Source organism: Sinocyclocheilus grahami, unplaced genomic scaffold, assembly GCF_001515645.1.
Source record: "Sinocyclocheilus grahami isolate Dianchi unplaced genomic scaffold, SAMN03320097.WGS_v1.1 scaffold2171.1, whole genome shotgun sequence".
Taxonomy (NCBI): Eukaryota; Metazoa; Chordata; class Actinopteri; order Cypriniformes; family Cyprinidae; genus Sinocyclocheilus; species Sinocyclocheilus grahami.
In genome coordinates, this window is record NW_015507350.1 from 14,412 (window position 1) to 28,906 (window position 14,495).

General features: G+C 38.2%; 1 protein-coding gene across 2 annotated transcripts in view; it reads right to left on the minus strand.

Annotated features, from left to right (window-relative positions):
* The window catches only part of LOC107574289 (anoctamin-5-like), a 36,397-nt gene that overhangs the window by 13,386 nt on the left and 8,516 nt on the right, over window positions 1–14,495 (minus strand). Inside the window, exons 1-7 of one of the 2 annotated variants that reach the window (XM_016260734.1) lie at window positions 9,806–9,894; window positions 7,466–7,573; window positions 5,178–5,246; window positions 4,736–5,020; window positions 4,493–4,603; window positions 4,245–4,360; window positions 731–865 (exon numbers count right to left, since the gene is read on the minus strand). In XM_016260734.1, coding sequence (XP_016116220.1) covers window positions 731–865; window positions 4,245–4,360; window positions 4,493–4,603; window positions 4,736–5,020; window positions 5,178–5,246; window positions 7,466–7,573; window positions 9,806–9,835 — 854 coding nt within the window. In that variant the 5' untranslated portion in view covers window positions 9,836–9,894. Of the gene's footprint in view, window positions 1–730; window positions 866–4,244; window positions 4,361–4,492; window positions 4,604–4,735; window positions 5,021–5,177; window positions 5,247–7,465; window positions 7,574–9,805; window positions 9,895–14,495 lie in introns of those variants that run through there. The other variant, XM_016260735.1, reaches the window with a different exon arrangement.

The window sequence follows — 14,495 nt, forward strand, 5'->3', positions numbered from 1 at the left end:
CAAATAATGATCTTTAAAAAAGCATCATATGACCCCTTTAATGGGCCCCATCAATCATACACCCATACACCAATGTGGCGCCCAGCGCAACGCAAGTGTTTTTTGCTAGTTTCACCCCAACACAGTTGTCATTTTCATGCCTTGCGCCACGTTGTTTAAATAGCTAATGCATTTGCGCCCATTTGTGCGCCCATGGGCGTGCTGGTCTGAAAACGAGGTGTGTTCAGGCGCATTGCTTGCGTGTTGCTATTTTTAGGCAACTGAAATAGACTGCGCCATTGACCAACTCAAACCTGGTCTAAAGTCTGGCGCAATATTTTTTCTTTGTTATTTAAAGGGCGCGTTAGTAATATGCGCCTATAGACGGGTGCACAATGCACGTACACTTTGCTTATTACACACACAGGGTTAGACACACAAACATTTTTAAAAATGAAAAATTTTATTCCGCCATGTAAATAGCGAACCTGCCATGGCGAGAGCGCAACTGGATTTAAAGGGGATGGGAGATGAGACTCTGATTGGTTTATGGCACGTTATGCCCAAAACACACCCATTACTCATTAAGAGAATAGGGACAATACTTTTAGACAATGCACTGGGCACGCCAACTGTTTTTCCCGTCGTTAAACTAGCAAAAGTGGATTCATACATGCCCTAAGTGTAATTGCCGTGCGCTTTAGACCATGCGCTTAGATCGTTAAAATAGGGCCCCTTGTCTTATCCTCACCTCCAGACGTTTTCATCAAAGCTGGCCACACCATAGATGAAACAGAGCAGACCAACAACTGCGGCATAGGTCAGCATCTCTGTGTAGAAACCCAGCCAAGCGAAGTAGATGCCGATCTTCTCTCCATAGTACTTCCTGTGGTACAGGAAACACATTATTCAAAGAAACCTCCATCCACTTGCTCAAAGTGTCAGCAACACCTCACATTCTCTAGATTTCATCGATTTGGTGATCATTTACTTAAAAAGGAACCTTGAGTTAATTTCTAAAACAAATCAGTGCAAAACATGCATCAGCCTATTTGAGTAATGATAAAAAATATTGCAGTGCTTTCAAAATGCTATTAAGTTCGCTATACATCATTAGACAAGATATGTGATTTTGATGATTTAAAGAAGCACTTTTAAAAAGTTATTTTGCAGTTATTTTGATGTATTAGCAAACATACTAAAACACATGGGGGGAAAACATTATTGCAATTTTACCTGCAGTTTGTTATTTGATATCACTGTAAGAGCCATTTTGGTCTTTACTTTGAATTGTTATGTATGTGTATGTGATTGTTGGGTGATTGTTCACAAAATATAGGTGAGAACCTTCCTTCAGGTAACAGGTGTTGCTGGAGGGAAGGTGCACACAGTTGTTTGACCGCTACGCTAGGCTGTTTGTACCGCACTATGCAAGTCGTTGTAAAGGTGAAGGACTGGTGTATTTATTGACTGTTTGTTTGGTTTCTTGCCTACATGGAAATGAAGACCAGTAACGGTAAAATAAATCTACAATAATGAACATTTTAGCATCTTGTGTGGACATTCCAGTTAATAGTAATTCAAGCGTGCGCGTCCATTTACAAGCACCGTCCAGCATCCCTCAAGCTGCTTGAAGTATTGAAATTGGCCGCTTACAATCACATTTAATGTTAATATATTTTAAATGTGCTAAATTGCACCTCCATCATTAATTATAATGTGCAATTACAAATACATTTGAATACATGAAATATACGTTTTAGTAGACCAAAACTAACTCATGCAACAACAACTACCTTTGTGGAAAATTTACCATTGGAAGATACATTTATCTAGTATGCCTTCAATTTTGACTGTTGAGATATATTGTTAGGTTGAGAATATGAGACTGTTAAGAAAGACTTAATAGTGTTAATAAACTCAGCAATAAAAACTTGTTTGTTAGGTTTTTAAAGGGATGCCCATTTTCCACAAGTTGATATGATTTTTTGGGGTCTTAATGAAAAATCAGTGACATAGTTTGGTTAAAATTTCTCAATGGTAGTGTAAAAAAAGACATTTTTTACCCTGTCAAAAACAGCTCTTTTCAGATCAAGCCGTTTTTGTAGCATTTTCCTTTAAATGTTAATGAGCTCTGCTGACCCCGCCCCTTTCTTCCAAGCTGCTCTCAGAGAGACTGTTTACTTCAGCCGCATTCATCGTGAAACTTGCTAATTAGCACATTATTAGGAAAGGCGATTTGCAAAGATTCATTACAAAAATTATACTCAGTTCTTCTGTAGATGAGGCTGGATCATGAATGATTTGCACGAACATAGATGCATTTATGTAGATCGGGGGCGCATTCCCTTCAGAAACTATGTAATCCACTGCAAGTTCAGCGGCTCAGATGTCAGGAGTAAATGACGACTGCTATGTTCATTATTACATCCAACAACAGAACACCTCAATCGCTTAGGAGTCATTCTTGTCTACATCTGCTCCGGCGGTGAAACAATGGCGGACTGATGACAGCTCACTCAGGGCGGAGCTAAGGTAAGACACCAGTCCAGTCTGTGCTGAAACGCTACTGTCAATCAAACTATCGTGGGAGGGGCCTGTCTGTGTGATGTCACACAGACAGGCATCTGAGATCGGCTCGATTTGAGAAAGGGGTAAAGATTTGAGCAGATTAAAAAAAAACACAGGGTGGATTTTTATCATTTTAGGGTAGTTGTGTACACACACTGCCAACACACATTTCAGTTCAAACAACTTGTAAAAGTGCATGTAGCATCCTATGACCCCTTTAAGGCACAATACGTAAGATTGTTTTATTAAAATATCCAAAATGCACTAGAACAGTGTTATATATTTTGCTGACTTGTGTACTTACATTATCCCAAATGTTTCGAAGAATGTTTAAATCCAGAGAAATAAGCAATTTTAACAAGTGACACGGACCGTGTCTATAGTGTCATTGTGTCGCCTGCCAATGACGTCATAACCCCTCGATTTCCATTTTTGTTTTGTAGAAAACATGGAAACACCAAAGACGCTTTAATATGTTGTGTAGTTTAATAAACAGGTGACGACTGCACAGAGTAGCATGATAACAGAACTTTCAAACATATCTAGTATGATAAAACAGCGCTGCTTTACCCCACATACGCACGACCAGAAGAAGCGGAAGCGGTCGACTGTGGCATAATAAAAGCTCCGCTGCTTTCGAGCCGTGTGTCGCGCTCATTCAGCGGCCTCGTTTCGATTCGACGGCTTTCAGCCTCACTCTGCTTCATACTACGATGTTAATAAATATTTAATACATTAGCTCATCCATGAACATGATTTCTGCCCGAGTCCTGTTGGATTGCGTCAGCTGTGGGGATGAAGACGACTCCCATGATTCCACAATCAGTCACGGCGTCATCAAACTACGCCTTTGTTTCTTTGTTTATTTTGAATATGCGCCCTCTAGCGGCGAAAACTTACATATTGTACCTTTAATTCATTGCATTACATACATTTCTGCAATCACTGCAAAAACAGCTTTAATGAACCCTGGCCCATCTGTAAATGGTCAAACAAGCAGACAGTCCCACCCTCAAACTCACACCATTGGTCAAATCAATTTATTAATGTTTAGTAGTTTAAGCTATGATAGCATAAAGTATTTCAACAAAAATTTGTATTACATTTTCTGAAAATTTATGTTTAAAATTATGATTCTATGTATGTATACACATACATATATAAATGTCAATATAATTTTTTGTGTTTGTTTTTGAATGAAGGAATGGTCTCACCGTATGAGGTTGAGCGGCTGCTCCTTGTAAAAGCGGCTGAAACGAGCCCAGTATTTATACAAGGCATAACGTTCACTCTCACAATTAGCATCACGAGACCTGGTCCAGTACCTAGACTACAAAAAACACACATTAACGTTATTGTTATTATCGTTATTAAACCTTACGAAACGCAAGTCTCTAGAGAAACATCTACTAGTCGATAGGTTTGTGCCACTGAATGCACATCTTCCTCTGTTAAAGACTTACATCATGCAGAGGGAAGGCAGCTGCGTAAGTCCCGTTGTTCAGCAGCCTCTTGATGCCCTTCTTATCCTTAAAAGTATTTCAACAAAAATTTGTATTACATTTTCTGAAAATTTGGAATCTAATTGCTTATAATGGCTGTTTAAAATTATGATTCTATGTATGTATACACATACATATATAAATGTCAATATAATTTTTTGTGTTTGTTTTTGAATGAAGGAATGGTCTCACCGTATGAGGTTGAGCGGCTGCTCCTTGTAAAAGCGGCTGAAACGAGCCCAGTATTTATACAAGGCATAACGTTCACTCTCACAATTAGCATCACGAGACCTGGTCCAGTACCTAGACTACAAAAAACACACATTAACGTTATTGTTATTATCGTTATTAAACCTTACGAAAGCAAGTCTCTAGAGAAACATCTACTAGTCGATAGGTTTGTGCCACTGAATGCACATCTTCCTCTGTTAAAGACTTACGTCATGCAGAGGGAAGGCAGCTGCGTAAGTCCCGTTGTTCAGCAGCCTCTTGATGCCCTTCTTATCCTTGTCTTCTTTACTGTACGGACATCGGGAAAGGATGTAATATACCTACATGGAGAAGAAAATAAACCAAGCCTTTGGTTACAGGGCACAGTAAAAGTTTGCTGCAGTAGAGGTTACTATAATGTAATATCTTGTAATATTTGTACATATTCTTGGCATTTCATCTAGTTTTCTTACAATCCTGTTCCGTGTGGACGGAGGAAAGAAGGTTTCTTTGTCCTCGATGAGGAAGAAGTCAATCTTGCTCTTGTCAAAGGTGGCGGTGAAATAGTCGGGCTCAGGTTGCATCACATGCTCGGGCAGACGGTAGGGAGTACAGAGCCAGCTCATGGGCACGTCTTTTTTATCAGTAATATCGTTGGTTTTAAAAGGCACTTTGATTTTTAGAACGTCTGCATATGTTGCCAGCACTTCCCATGGGACATGGATCTTCAGGAAGTATGTCCTCCCATCTTCAGACTCCTGCAAAGACAACCGTGTGTGACTTGTGTAACTAATGCTGTTTCTAATACAGTTTCTTTTAAATGAACAGTAACAGGTAAAAAGTAAGAACAATAATATATATCAATGTCCTGATGGGATTTCTGGTGTCATTTGTGATTTTAGATGTTTCACTCACAGATTTGTCCTCCGTCTCCAGCTCAAGTCCAGCTTTCTCTAAGTTAGCCTCAAACTCCTTCCTTCGATCCTGCATGAAAGATCAGTAAAACATCTGACTGATTTGTGCTTCTGCTGCAGTACATACTGTACGTAGGACAAGAAGGGTTTCTGGTAACTTTTTATGACAGACAAACAGACTGTAAAGCTTTTGAAGATCAATATTTGTGTCTGCAGAGCTGCATGTGTGTGTGAGTTCCTGGCCAGGCCTGGTAAAGCACATACTTTGTGAGTGACAAGAACGTGGAAGTGCATACAGACTCTCACCTCTGACTAGAGCTCGACCAATATATAGTTTTGCCGATATTATCGGCCGATATGAGCCTGTCGCAGATATATCGGTATCTGTGAATATGCCGCTGATATGAATTATTTTTTTACAGAAAATATAACACAGATGAAATGCTTCTAAATGGTGTAATTACTTAGTTTGTCCAGCAGAGCACGCTCCATTGTTTGCTACTGGCGACCCAGGTCAGTGTAGTGTAGAGATGCGCGGATGAGCTCAAACTTCACCCGAGTCTGCTAACTTCAAATAAATTATCCGCCTGCCACCCACCGCACCTATATTTGATTGTCACATTACAATGATTCTAGTTCTTAGTTTTGCATGATGATATGATGAATGGATGGTTAATTTTTAACGGCAGATTCAGTGGTGTTAGCGCTGATCTGTGCATCACTGCATGCGTCTGCTACACATAAGGCTCCACGGCCACCGGAGCTGACCGCGGCCACTCAGTCAATGCTTGTGTTTACACCGGCCACGCGGCCCAGAACTCAAGTTTATCACATCGGCCACATCACATTTCCTAACTGGGTATCTACACCGGATGCGAGCGGTGCGGTGCGGCATGACAAAATACAATAGAACCCATTATAATCAGTGATGCTGTCTACACTGGATGCGGCGCGACGCGACACGACAAATCCCGACAATACTGATGCCTCGTTCTATTTATGACGTACTGACACAAAGTACAAATGATCGTCAATTTGTCACGTCCAGTGTAGACTTGGTGTGTCAGCATAGTTTGTCAGTACAGTCAGTAACGTAGCAGATTGAAAAGTTAGTATCTTTCTGCAGTCCAATAGATGGCAGTGCGGTGGTTGCTTGAGTCTGTTGAATGGTGATTTAATGCTACGTTGTCACCTAGTAGGTGAGACTCAATGCTATAAAGTAAATAAACAATGTGTCCGTCTTTTACTCTCACAATGAGCTTATCATACTCGTTTGCTACATTAGTAGGGCCCTGTGATTTCCGCGATGTGGAAATCCATTCGTAAAAATGAAATTTACTGTATAACGCAGAATTTCATGGAATTTGTCTTATTTTTGATGAATAAATAAATATCAGTACACTTAAATCAAATCGCGATATAGACTAGTGTCTGTGAATATTAAACTGCAAAAAACTATTTTAAATATGAATCCTCATGTTCTACATGTTCATTTGATTACCAGAAAATACACAACACAGAATTTGTTAAAAAAAAATATTCATTATTATTATTTATTCATTTTAGATGAGCTGTGCTTCTGTTGGTTTGGCAGTATGTCTTGCTTGCCCTATGCAGTTACCTTGTTAATTTTCTTAATTCAAGATATATATATATTTTGTTCTATTTGTGTTTTTTAAGTTATTTATATTAAGTGAAGTTTACTGTTAAGTGCACTGATGCCAGACTCATTTTGAATAATAAAGTTTATTGTTAAATTGTTAAATACCCTGCTTCCATTACAGAGACCTATTTGTCACATAGTGACACACAAGTGTTTGATCACCACATTTGAGTTATTGCAAAAAATGTGTTTATATGTATACTGTATTCTATATACAATACCAGTCAAAAGTTTGGACACACAAATAGGAAGTGTGTCAAAACGTTTGACTATACTGTACTTTTATATAGCCTACACAAAGAATATCGGCCGATATATCGATATCGGGTATTTTTCTCTCCCTAATATCGGTTTGCCGATATTATAGATTTGCTAAATTCTTGCATAAGCAGCTCTGACTCAATGCTAATTACCATTTCTAAGGGATAGGAAAAAATTGTTTTGAAGGATGGCTATTAGTTTATTTTATTTTATTAGAGTTAGTAATTTGTTTAGGCAAATTATTATGTTTTCCCAATTGTCTCACAACTCACAGAAGGATGCCAAATGTTATCATATGAATATAAACCTGTAAAACAGAAATTGTTATCATACGATTATAAAACGTAACTGAATGGATGGCACACCTGTTTCTTTTCTCCGTCCTTGTCGTCGATGTAAGACAGAACGAAATCTATCCTCCGCATGCCATCTCTGAAGTACACAGAGTCCTTACTCTGCTGCTGCTTATCCACCTGCACACACACCAACATTTATTTGCACAAAGTCAAGCTTTTATGTGAAGTACTGAAGCTTCATAATGTTTTTTAACTCTCAAAAGTCTTGAAAAGGTAATAAAGCTAATCCATACATAATATTAAGATGCCGTGTAAAATATCATCACCTTAATGGATATTTAGAAACACAGCTGGATGCATGTTCATACACTGTGATCTTGTTTATGTAATGAGGGCTTATTCAGTATTAAACAGGATGCAGTTTCAACAATTCAAACCAGTTCATAACAGTCTGTTGTCTAACTTCCACAAAAACAATACAAGCATCCTGCCACACACACACACACACACACACACACACACACACACGCGTGTATAAAACCTGAACAAATACTTCAGCACAAGCTGCATGTTAAAAAAAGTCAGACTTGGTGCGGTCACATTTACCGATGTTCAGCAAATTTTTGTGGGCGAAATCCAGTCATTTCAGTTGAATTGTGTGCAAATGGGAATTTTGCGTGGAAAGATTTGCAGCTTTTGCAACAGGTTTAAGTGGATCACATAATTTCGCATGACTTCTATATGAGCTGTGCTTCATGCATGGACATATTTTTACCTGACAAATTCCTCTAATGTGACCGCACCTTTACTCAAATGATGTAGAATTTGTGTCTGAAGAGCTTTCAAGGTCCAATAGAGATTGTGCATTTACTAAGGACTAAATGCCTATTCACACCAAGAATGATAATATATAAAACTGTATTACTGTCCACATCCATTGACAATAATGTTCTGTTTTGAGCTGTGGTTACTGTGTCTGTTGCTTTAAATATCAAGCTTTTTAAAGTCAGGTTGAATCTGATTGGCTGTCAATGTTTTTAGCAGTGATTTCTTTATTTATATATTAAGATAATTTGAAGAATGTGGGTTGACATTGGAAATACTCATTGTTTGATTACCCACATTTTACAAAATATCTTATTTTGTGTTCAGCAGAAGAAAGAAATTCGTAAGTTTGGAACAACTTGAGGGTGAGTAAATGATAGCAGAATTTTCATTTTTTTTGGGTGAACTATCCCTTTAAACCCAAACCTGATTAAAAACCCAACATTTATTACTTTTTTATTGAATGTATTTTTCCAATAGGAGGGACCTATTGAAGTTATAGAAGTTTGTCCATAAACTACAGCCAAACTGTACATACGTTCACTAAATCTTGACAATCAATTCTACGTAACCCGAGTTTGAATCTCAGCTGTTGGTTCTTTCCAATCCCATCCCCCTCTTTCTCTCCCACTTTGCTTCATGTTTAGTCTCCATTATACTGTGTGAAAAATGACAAATTCTTTTAATGTGATGCTGAAGAATTAGGATGAATCAGTGGTTCTCAAAGTGTGGGGCGCACAGCAGAAATATCTAATACCATATCCAGCGACTACCAAATTATCCCTAGCAATAACTTTGATCAAACAGTTAAATATATATATATTATCATGAAATGGCACAGCCTTCAACTCATAACTGTCTTCATCTTCTACAGTTCAAAGTAATCAATTATACAGCAGTTATACAGTTTGCTACCACCTAGTGTTCAGGACCGTCTGACTGTCTATCAATAAAAACACATATAAACACTGAGGATTGCCTCCGCAGAGATACACATGTCTTTAACACCAGGCAAGAGTCTTGAACATCTTTCTTAAACCGTATGTTAATCACAGTCTACTAGGTGCATGACAGTGCATGACCTCAGATCAGCCCTGAGAGAGGCTAGCAATGACATTGGCCAAAGCTAAACAAGCCGGAGCTAGGAAAATACCTCGGCAGGAACAGCAGTGCTGCTCCAGGCCTGTCAGTCTGCAGTTGTTCACCAGCAGCTAAAAATAACTTGCACACAATGCATAACACAAACAAATGCATGACCACAAAGCCAGCCCGGGGCGTAAAACACCTCTGCATTCTCTCACGGCCACTTCCAGAGATGTGACCAAGCCAAACAACACTTCTCTGAGGTTTAACCGGCAAACACCGCTGATTTTCTTAGGCCGCTCCTATAAACAAAACCTCCAGATGACTACCAGCAGTCTACGGCTGACGCTTCCCTACTAAAGTAATACACTCCAACATCCATTAGTAAATCCATAGTAACGCCAAGACCCCTGAGTATCAAATTCCCCAGAGATTATTCAACAAACAGCAGACGGGAGATGGAAGGAAAAGACAGAAACGGAGAAAAGAGAAAGACTTTACCTCCAGTCCGTCTATCAAGTGCTGCATCATTCACGATTCCGTGAGTCTCCAGAGGCAAAGACCACCTCCCTTCCTACAGCAGCCCAGCTAATCAGACACACACACACACAGTCCTTAACAGAGCGGATCGAGAGACCGAGAGCAGGGGGCTCACAGAGATTACATCATCATCGTGCCAGCAGGGCGGACACCGTCCTGCTAATGTAATCACAACGCCAAATTAGATTCAAACATGTTTTGAAGAAACAGGGGCAGTGCTGGAGTGTTATGGGTTGCTACTGCTGTGCGGATGCTGAGGTGCCTTTAGATTTTTTTAGCTGGTTGCTATGGAGTTGCTAGGGTATTGTTTGGTTACACCGTATTGTGCTTTGCTGATTGCTGAGTTTATGTTCTTATCTTTTTCTTTAACCACTTAACTGTCTTTTTTTATTGTCTTTTCCCCATCACACATAAACGTCCACTAAATTGGACATCATTTGAAAGCTTAGACACTCAAAATGTATCATGTGAAAACCATTTTGAAATTGGATGTTGTGTTACCATGGAAATGGTACTTTAAATCTTTTTAATGAACTCCTGCCACTAGTGGGCAGTGTCATCAGTGTCGTATTTCAAAATATACTACAGTATTTTATAATGAAAGCTTTTCCTAATCTTGCCATAACAGATAGAACTTGAAAGGTCTGAGTCTCAAGATTCCATATTTGGTCACCAGTTTGTTACTGAAGAAATACTGTGAGAGAAATGTATACATTTGTGACAGGAAAATGCATTAAAACAGTAACGACAACAACAACAACTACAATAATAATTTTTGCCTACAAAATCTCACTAGAACCTCAATTTTTGTGATATCAACTTCAAATTCGGAACATAGCTTAGTTGGACACATGACTTGGTTTAGTTTAGTTTTATTTTATTGTGGCTTTTATAGCAATATCTATAAAACATGTTCATACAGTACATTTTCAAACAGTAAACGTAAACTATTACTTTTTACACCATTTTTTTAATGCTTTCACTTCAGCAATCATTCCCTGATTGTCTTCTATAAAAAGAGACAAATCTTAGGTCTGGTTTTTTTTTTCAAATGGTTCATGAATTACAACCATTTCAGTTCAGTGCATTTTTGCATCTATGTTCAAAAAGGGGGGACAGTTAAAGCACTTTGAATTACTATTGTGTATTGTGCGCTATACGAATACACATGCCCTGCCTTCTATGTGGATGCAGGGGTGGTTGTTAGGGCATTGCCATGCGGTTGCTAAGGTGTTTTGAGCAATGTAATACATTGTTTTGTGGTTACTATGGTATTGGGCTAAAGAGCCCACCTTCAAGGCAATGATATACAAATGTAAATCTGGGGGATTCATTCTTTCTTTTTCCAATTTACATGATAGATTAAGTAAGTCAGTAAAACGGACAGAACACTCAAATCTAGGTGAACAAACCTATTAAGCTGAGCTATGAAAGCATTGAGCTGAGCAATAAAAATGTCCACAGTAATGCCATCTCTACTGTCATTTGCATGTCAAACGTAAAACCCATTTACAGATCGTGACATTTTCAAAAGCACTAAACCTCAGCATCACAGAGTCACAGCAGCATGTAAATAATAAGGCCTGAATCTCATTCACTCAGCCTTCCTCACATCTGTCTTGTACTTTTCCAACCTCTTTTTTTGTCCAAATTCTGGCATTATTTACACACCCGCATCATGTTGTTCACAATCTGTATGCATTTCTTCCTGCCGATGTGAAACGAATTATGACAGAAATTAAATGTTTGGGGTGAACTGCCCCTTTAAGAGCGAGTTAGCCTGATCCCTTTGTAAACTAATCTCACTGGCACACACAGAAATACTCTTCTGCGCAAACATCTTCTAACTTAACATCCCGCTGTCTCTCTACTGTGAGCAGGAGTCTGTTTGACCTGGCAGAGCGGCTGCTGTTCTTTCACTACAGGTCTCTCCCTCTTTCCTTTCCTGTAATTACAAGTTAGAGATGATACACATGAACATATGTTAGAAAAAGCAGGCGATAATAGCTATACACTCCTGCGCTGACATATAGAGTAAGTATATGTTCGGTTTAGTAAATGGGGCTGGGACCGAGTGAGCTGAACAGCCTTCAGCCACAAAAAACTGTATCTCCAACACAGATATATAATTATGTAACGTGACACAATTAGAGACTCAGACTCTATAAAAAGCACAGCTAATGAACATGATAATGCTTTTATGTTCATACAGGGAAATAAACAGTCTTTTTTTAGAAACTTGTGTTTCTCATGTGGCCACTAATCTTTAATGTTAAGGAAGTTTCAAAAATCAAGGTGAAATCAACCAATTTAAGCTCTCAGCTATTTTCAATAATGGGAAAGCATACATTAAAGGTGCAATAGGTGATTGTCTTCAGAAAATGTTTTTGTTATGCTGGTTGAAAGTCTCTTCACATGCCGATAGCAATCATCAAGTTAAGCGGTCTAAATGTATTTATCTGTATTTTTATATTCTGTGGAAGGCGTAGGACCAAGAAATGTTCGTCCAATCAAAACGCTCGGTCCACATAACTTCATTTATTCATGCCTGGAGCACAAATGGTGCAGGACATGTTACAACCTGAAGTTCAAAACTTATGGGTAGTTATTTAAACAAGCCTCTAATCTTAAGTATTAGCAATAGTAAACACCACTTAGCAAACACGATCAACCCAACACATACAGATGGATAAAACTACTGTAGGTCCCACCCTAGTCACCTTTGTTCATTTATTCTACATTATTTCCCAAATAATATTCAGTTTTTCACACTCGTTAAGTCACATTACAGAAACCAGTCGTATTGCCATGCATTTCATGTTGTCCAACACAACACAATAGCATAATAAAATCTAATATGATTATATGCAAGGTGCTCACTCAAAGCAAGCACACACACGGACACAGTTCAGCCCTCTTTACCGTGGCATACCCTGGAGCGGGACTTCAGAAATAAAGCTCTCTTTCTCCAGATCTGTGGATGAATCGAGCGTGTTGTGAGGAAAAATACACTGATATATACACACAAAGCACACAACTGTCAATGTCTATGGCATCTGCTCACACTACACAATAAACCATCCGGGAGAAAGTCTCTTCATTTATTCATGCCTGGAGCACAAATGGTGCAGGACATGTTACAACCTGAAGTTCAAAACTTATGGGTAGTTATTTAAACAAGCCTCTAATCTTAAGTATTAGCAATAGTAAACACCACTTAGCAAACACGATCAACCCAACACATACAGATGGATAAAACTACTGTAGGTCCCACCCTAGTCACCTTTGTTCATTTATTCTACATTATTTCCCAAATAATATTCAGTTTTTCACACTCGTTAAGTCACATTACAGAAACCAGTCGTATTGCCATGCATTTCATGTTGTCCAACACAACACAATAGCATAATAAAATCTAATATGATTATATGCAAGGTGCTCACTCAAAGCAAGCACACACACGGACACAGTTCAGCCCTCTTTACCGTGGCATACCCTGGAGCGGGACTTCAGAAATAAAGCTCTCTTTCTCCAGATCTGTGGATGAATCGAGCATGTTGTGAGGAAAAATACACTGATATATATACACACAAAGCACACAACTGTCAATGTCTATGGCATCTGCTCACACTACACAATAAACCATCCGGGAGAAAGTCCATTTGATATTCATCTGTTACCAATTTATTTCAGAACGCTTTATTGTAATAATATTAAAAGTATATATTAAAAAATCCGATAAACATGTTATCAGCAGCAATATAATGATATTACTACAGTTTCATGCATTAAGTTTCAAGGACACAGATCGTCGTATTTGCATGACACCTTTGGTTTCACAAGTCATCGACAAAGGCAGCAGCGAGTGAACGCCCATTGCTTTGAGCATCTAAAGTAACAGGGTATGCAAACACTCTGGTCGTGTCAGTACAGAAAAACACATGTTAATCATTGTAAAATATGCAGGAGGCTTAAGTGCCTGCCTATCGTTCTTATGAACGTGGGTTTTTAAAAGGGGCCATATTGTACAATTTTGTTATCTTATAAGTCCACTTAAAATGTTACTAAATGTTTCTTCCACAAAGTGAACTGGGTGAACCATTCCTAAGACTTCTATATGTAAATGTAAAAGTAGTGCTGTCAAACGATTAATCGCGATAAAAGTATTTGTTTACATACTATATGTGTGTGTACTGTATATATATATATATATATAAATAGACACACATGCAGGTATATATTTAAAAAACATATTTTATGTTTATATATTAAATATGTTTGTATAAAAAATTAATTACATGAATATAAATATATACATGTAAATATTTTCTAAATATATACATGCATGTATGTGTGTATTTATATATACATAATAAATAAACACAGTACACGCATATATATTATGTAAACAAAAACATTTATTTTTGGATGTGATTAATCGCGATTAATCGTTTGACAGCACTAGTAAAAAGTATGATGAAAACATTTTTATTTAAACATTAAAGGGTTAGTTCACCCAAAAATGAAAATTCTGCCATTAATTACTCATGCTCGTGACCTTCATTCATCTTCGGAACACAATGTAAGATATTTCTGATGAAATCTGAGGGCTCTCTGACCCTCCCATAGACAGCAAGGTAACTACCACGTT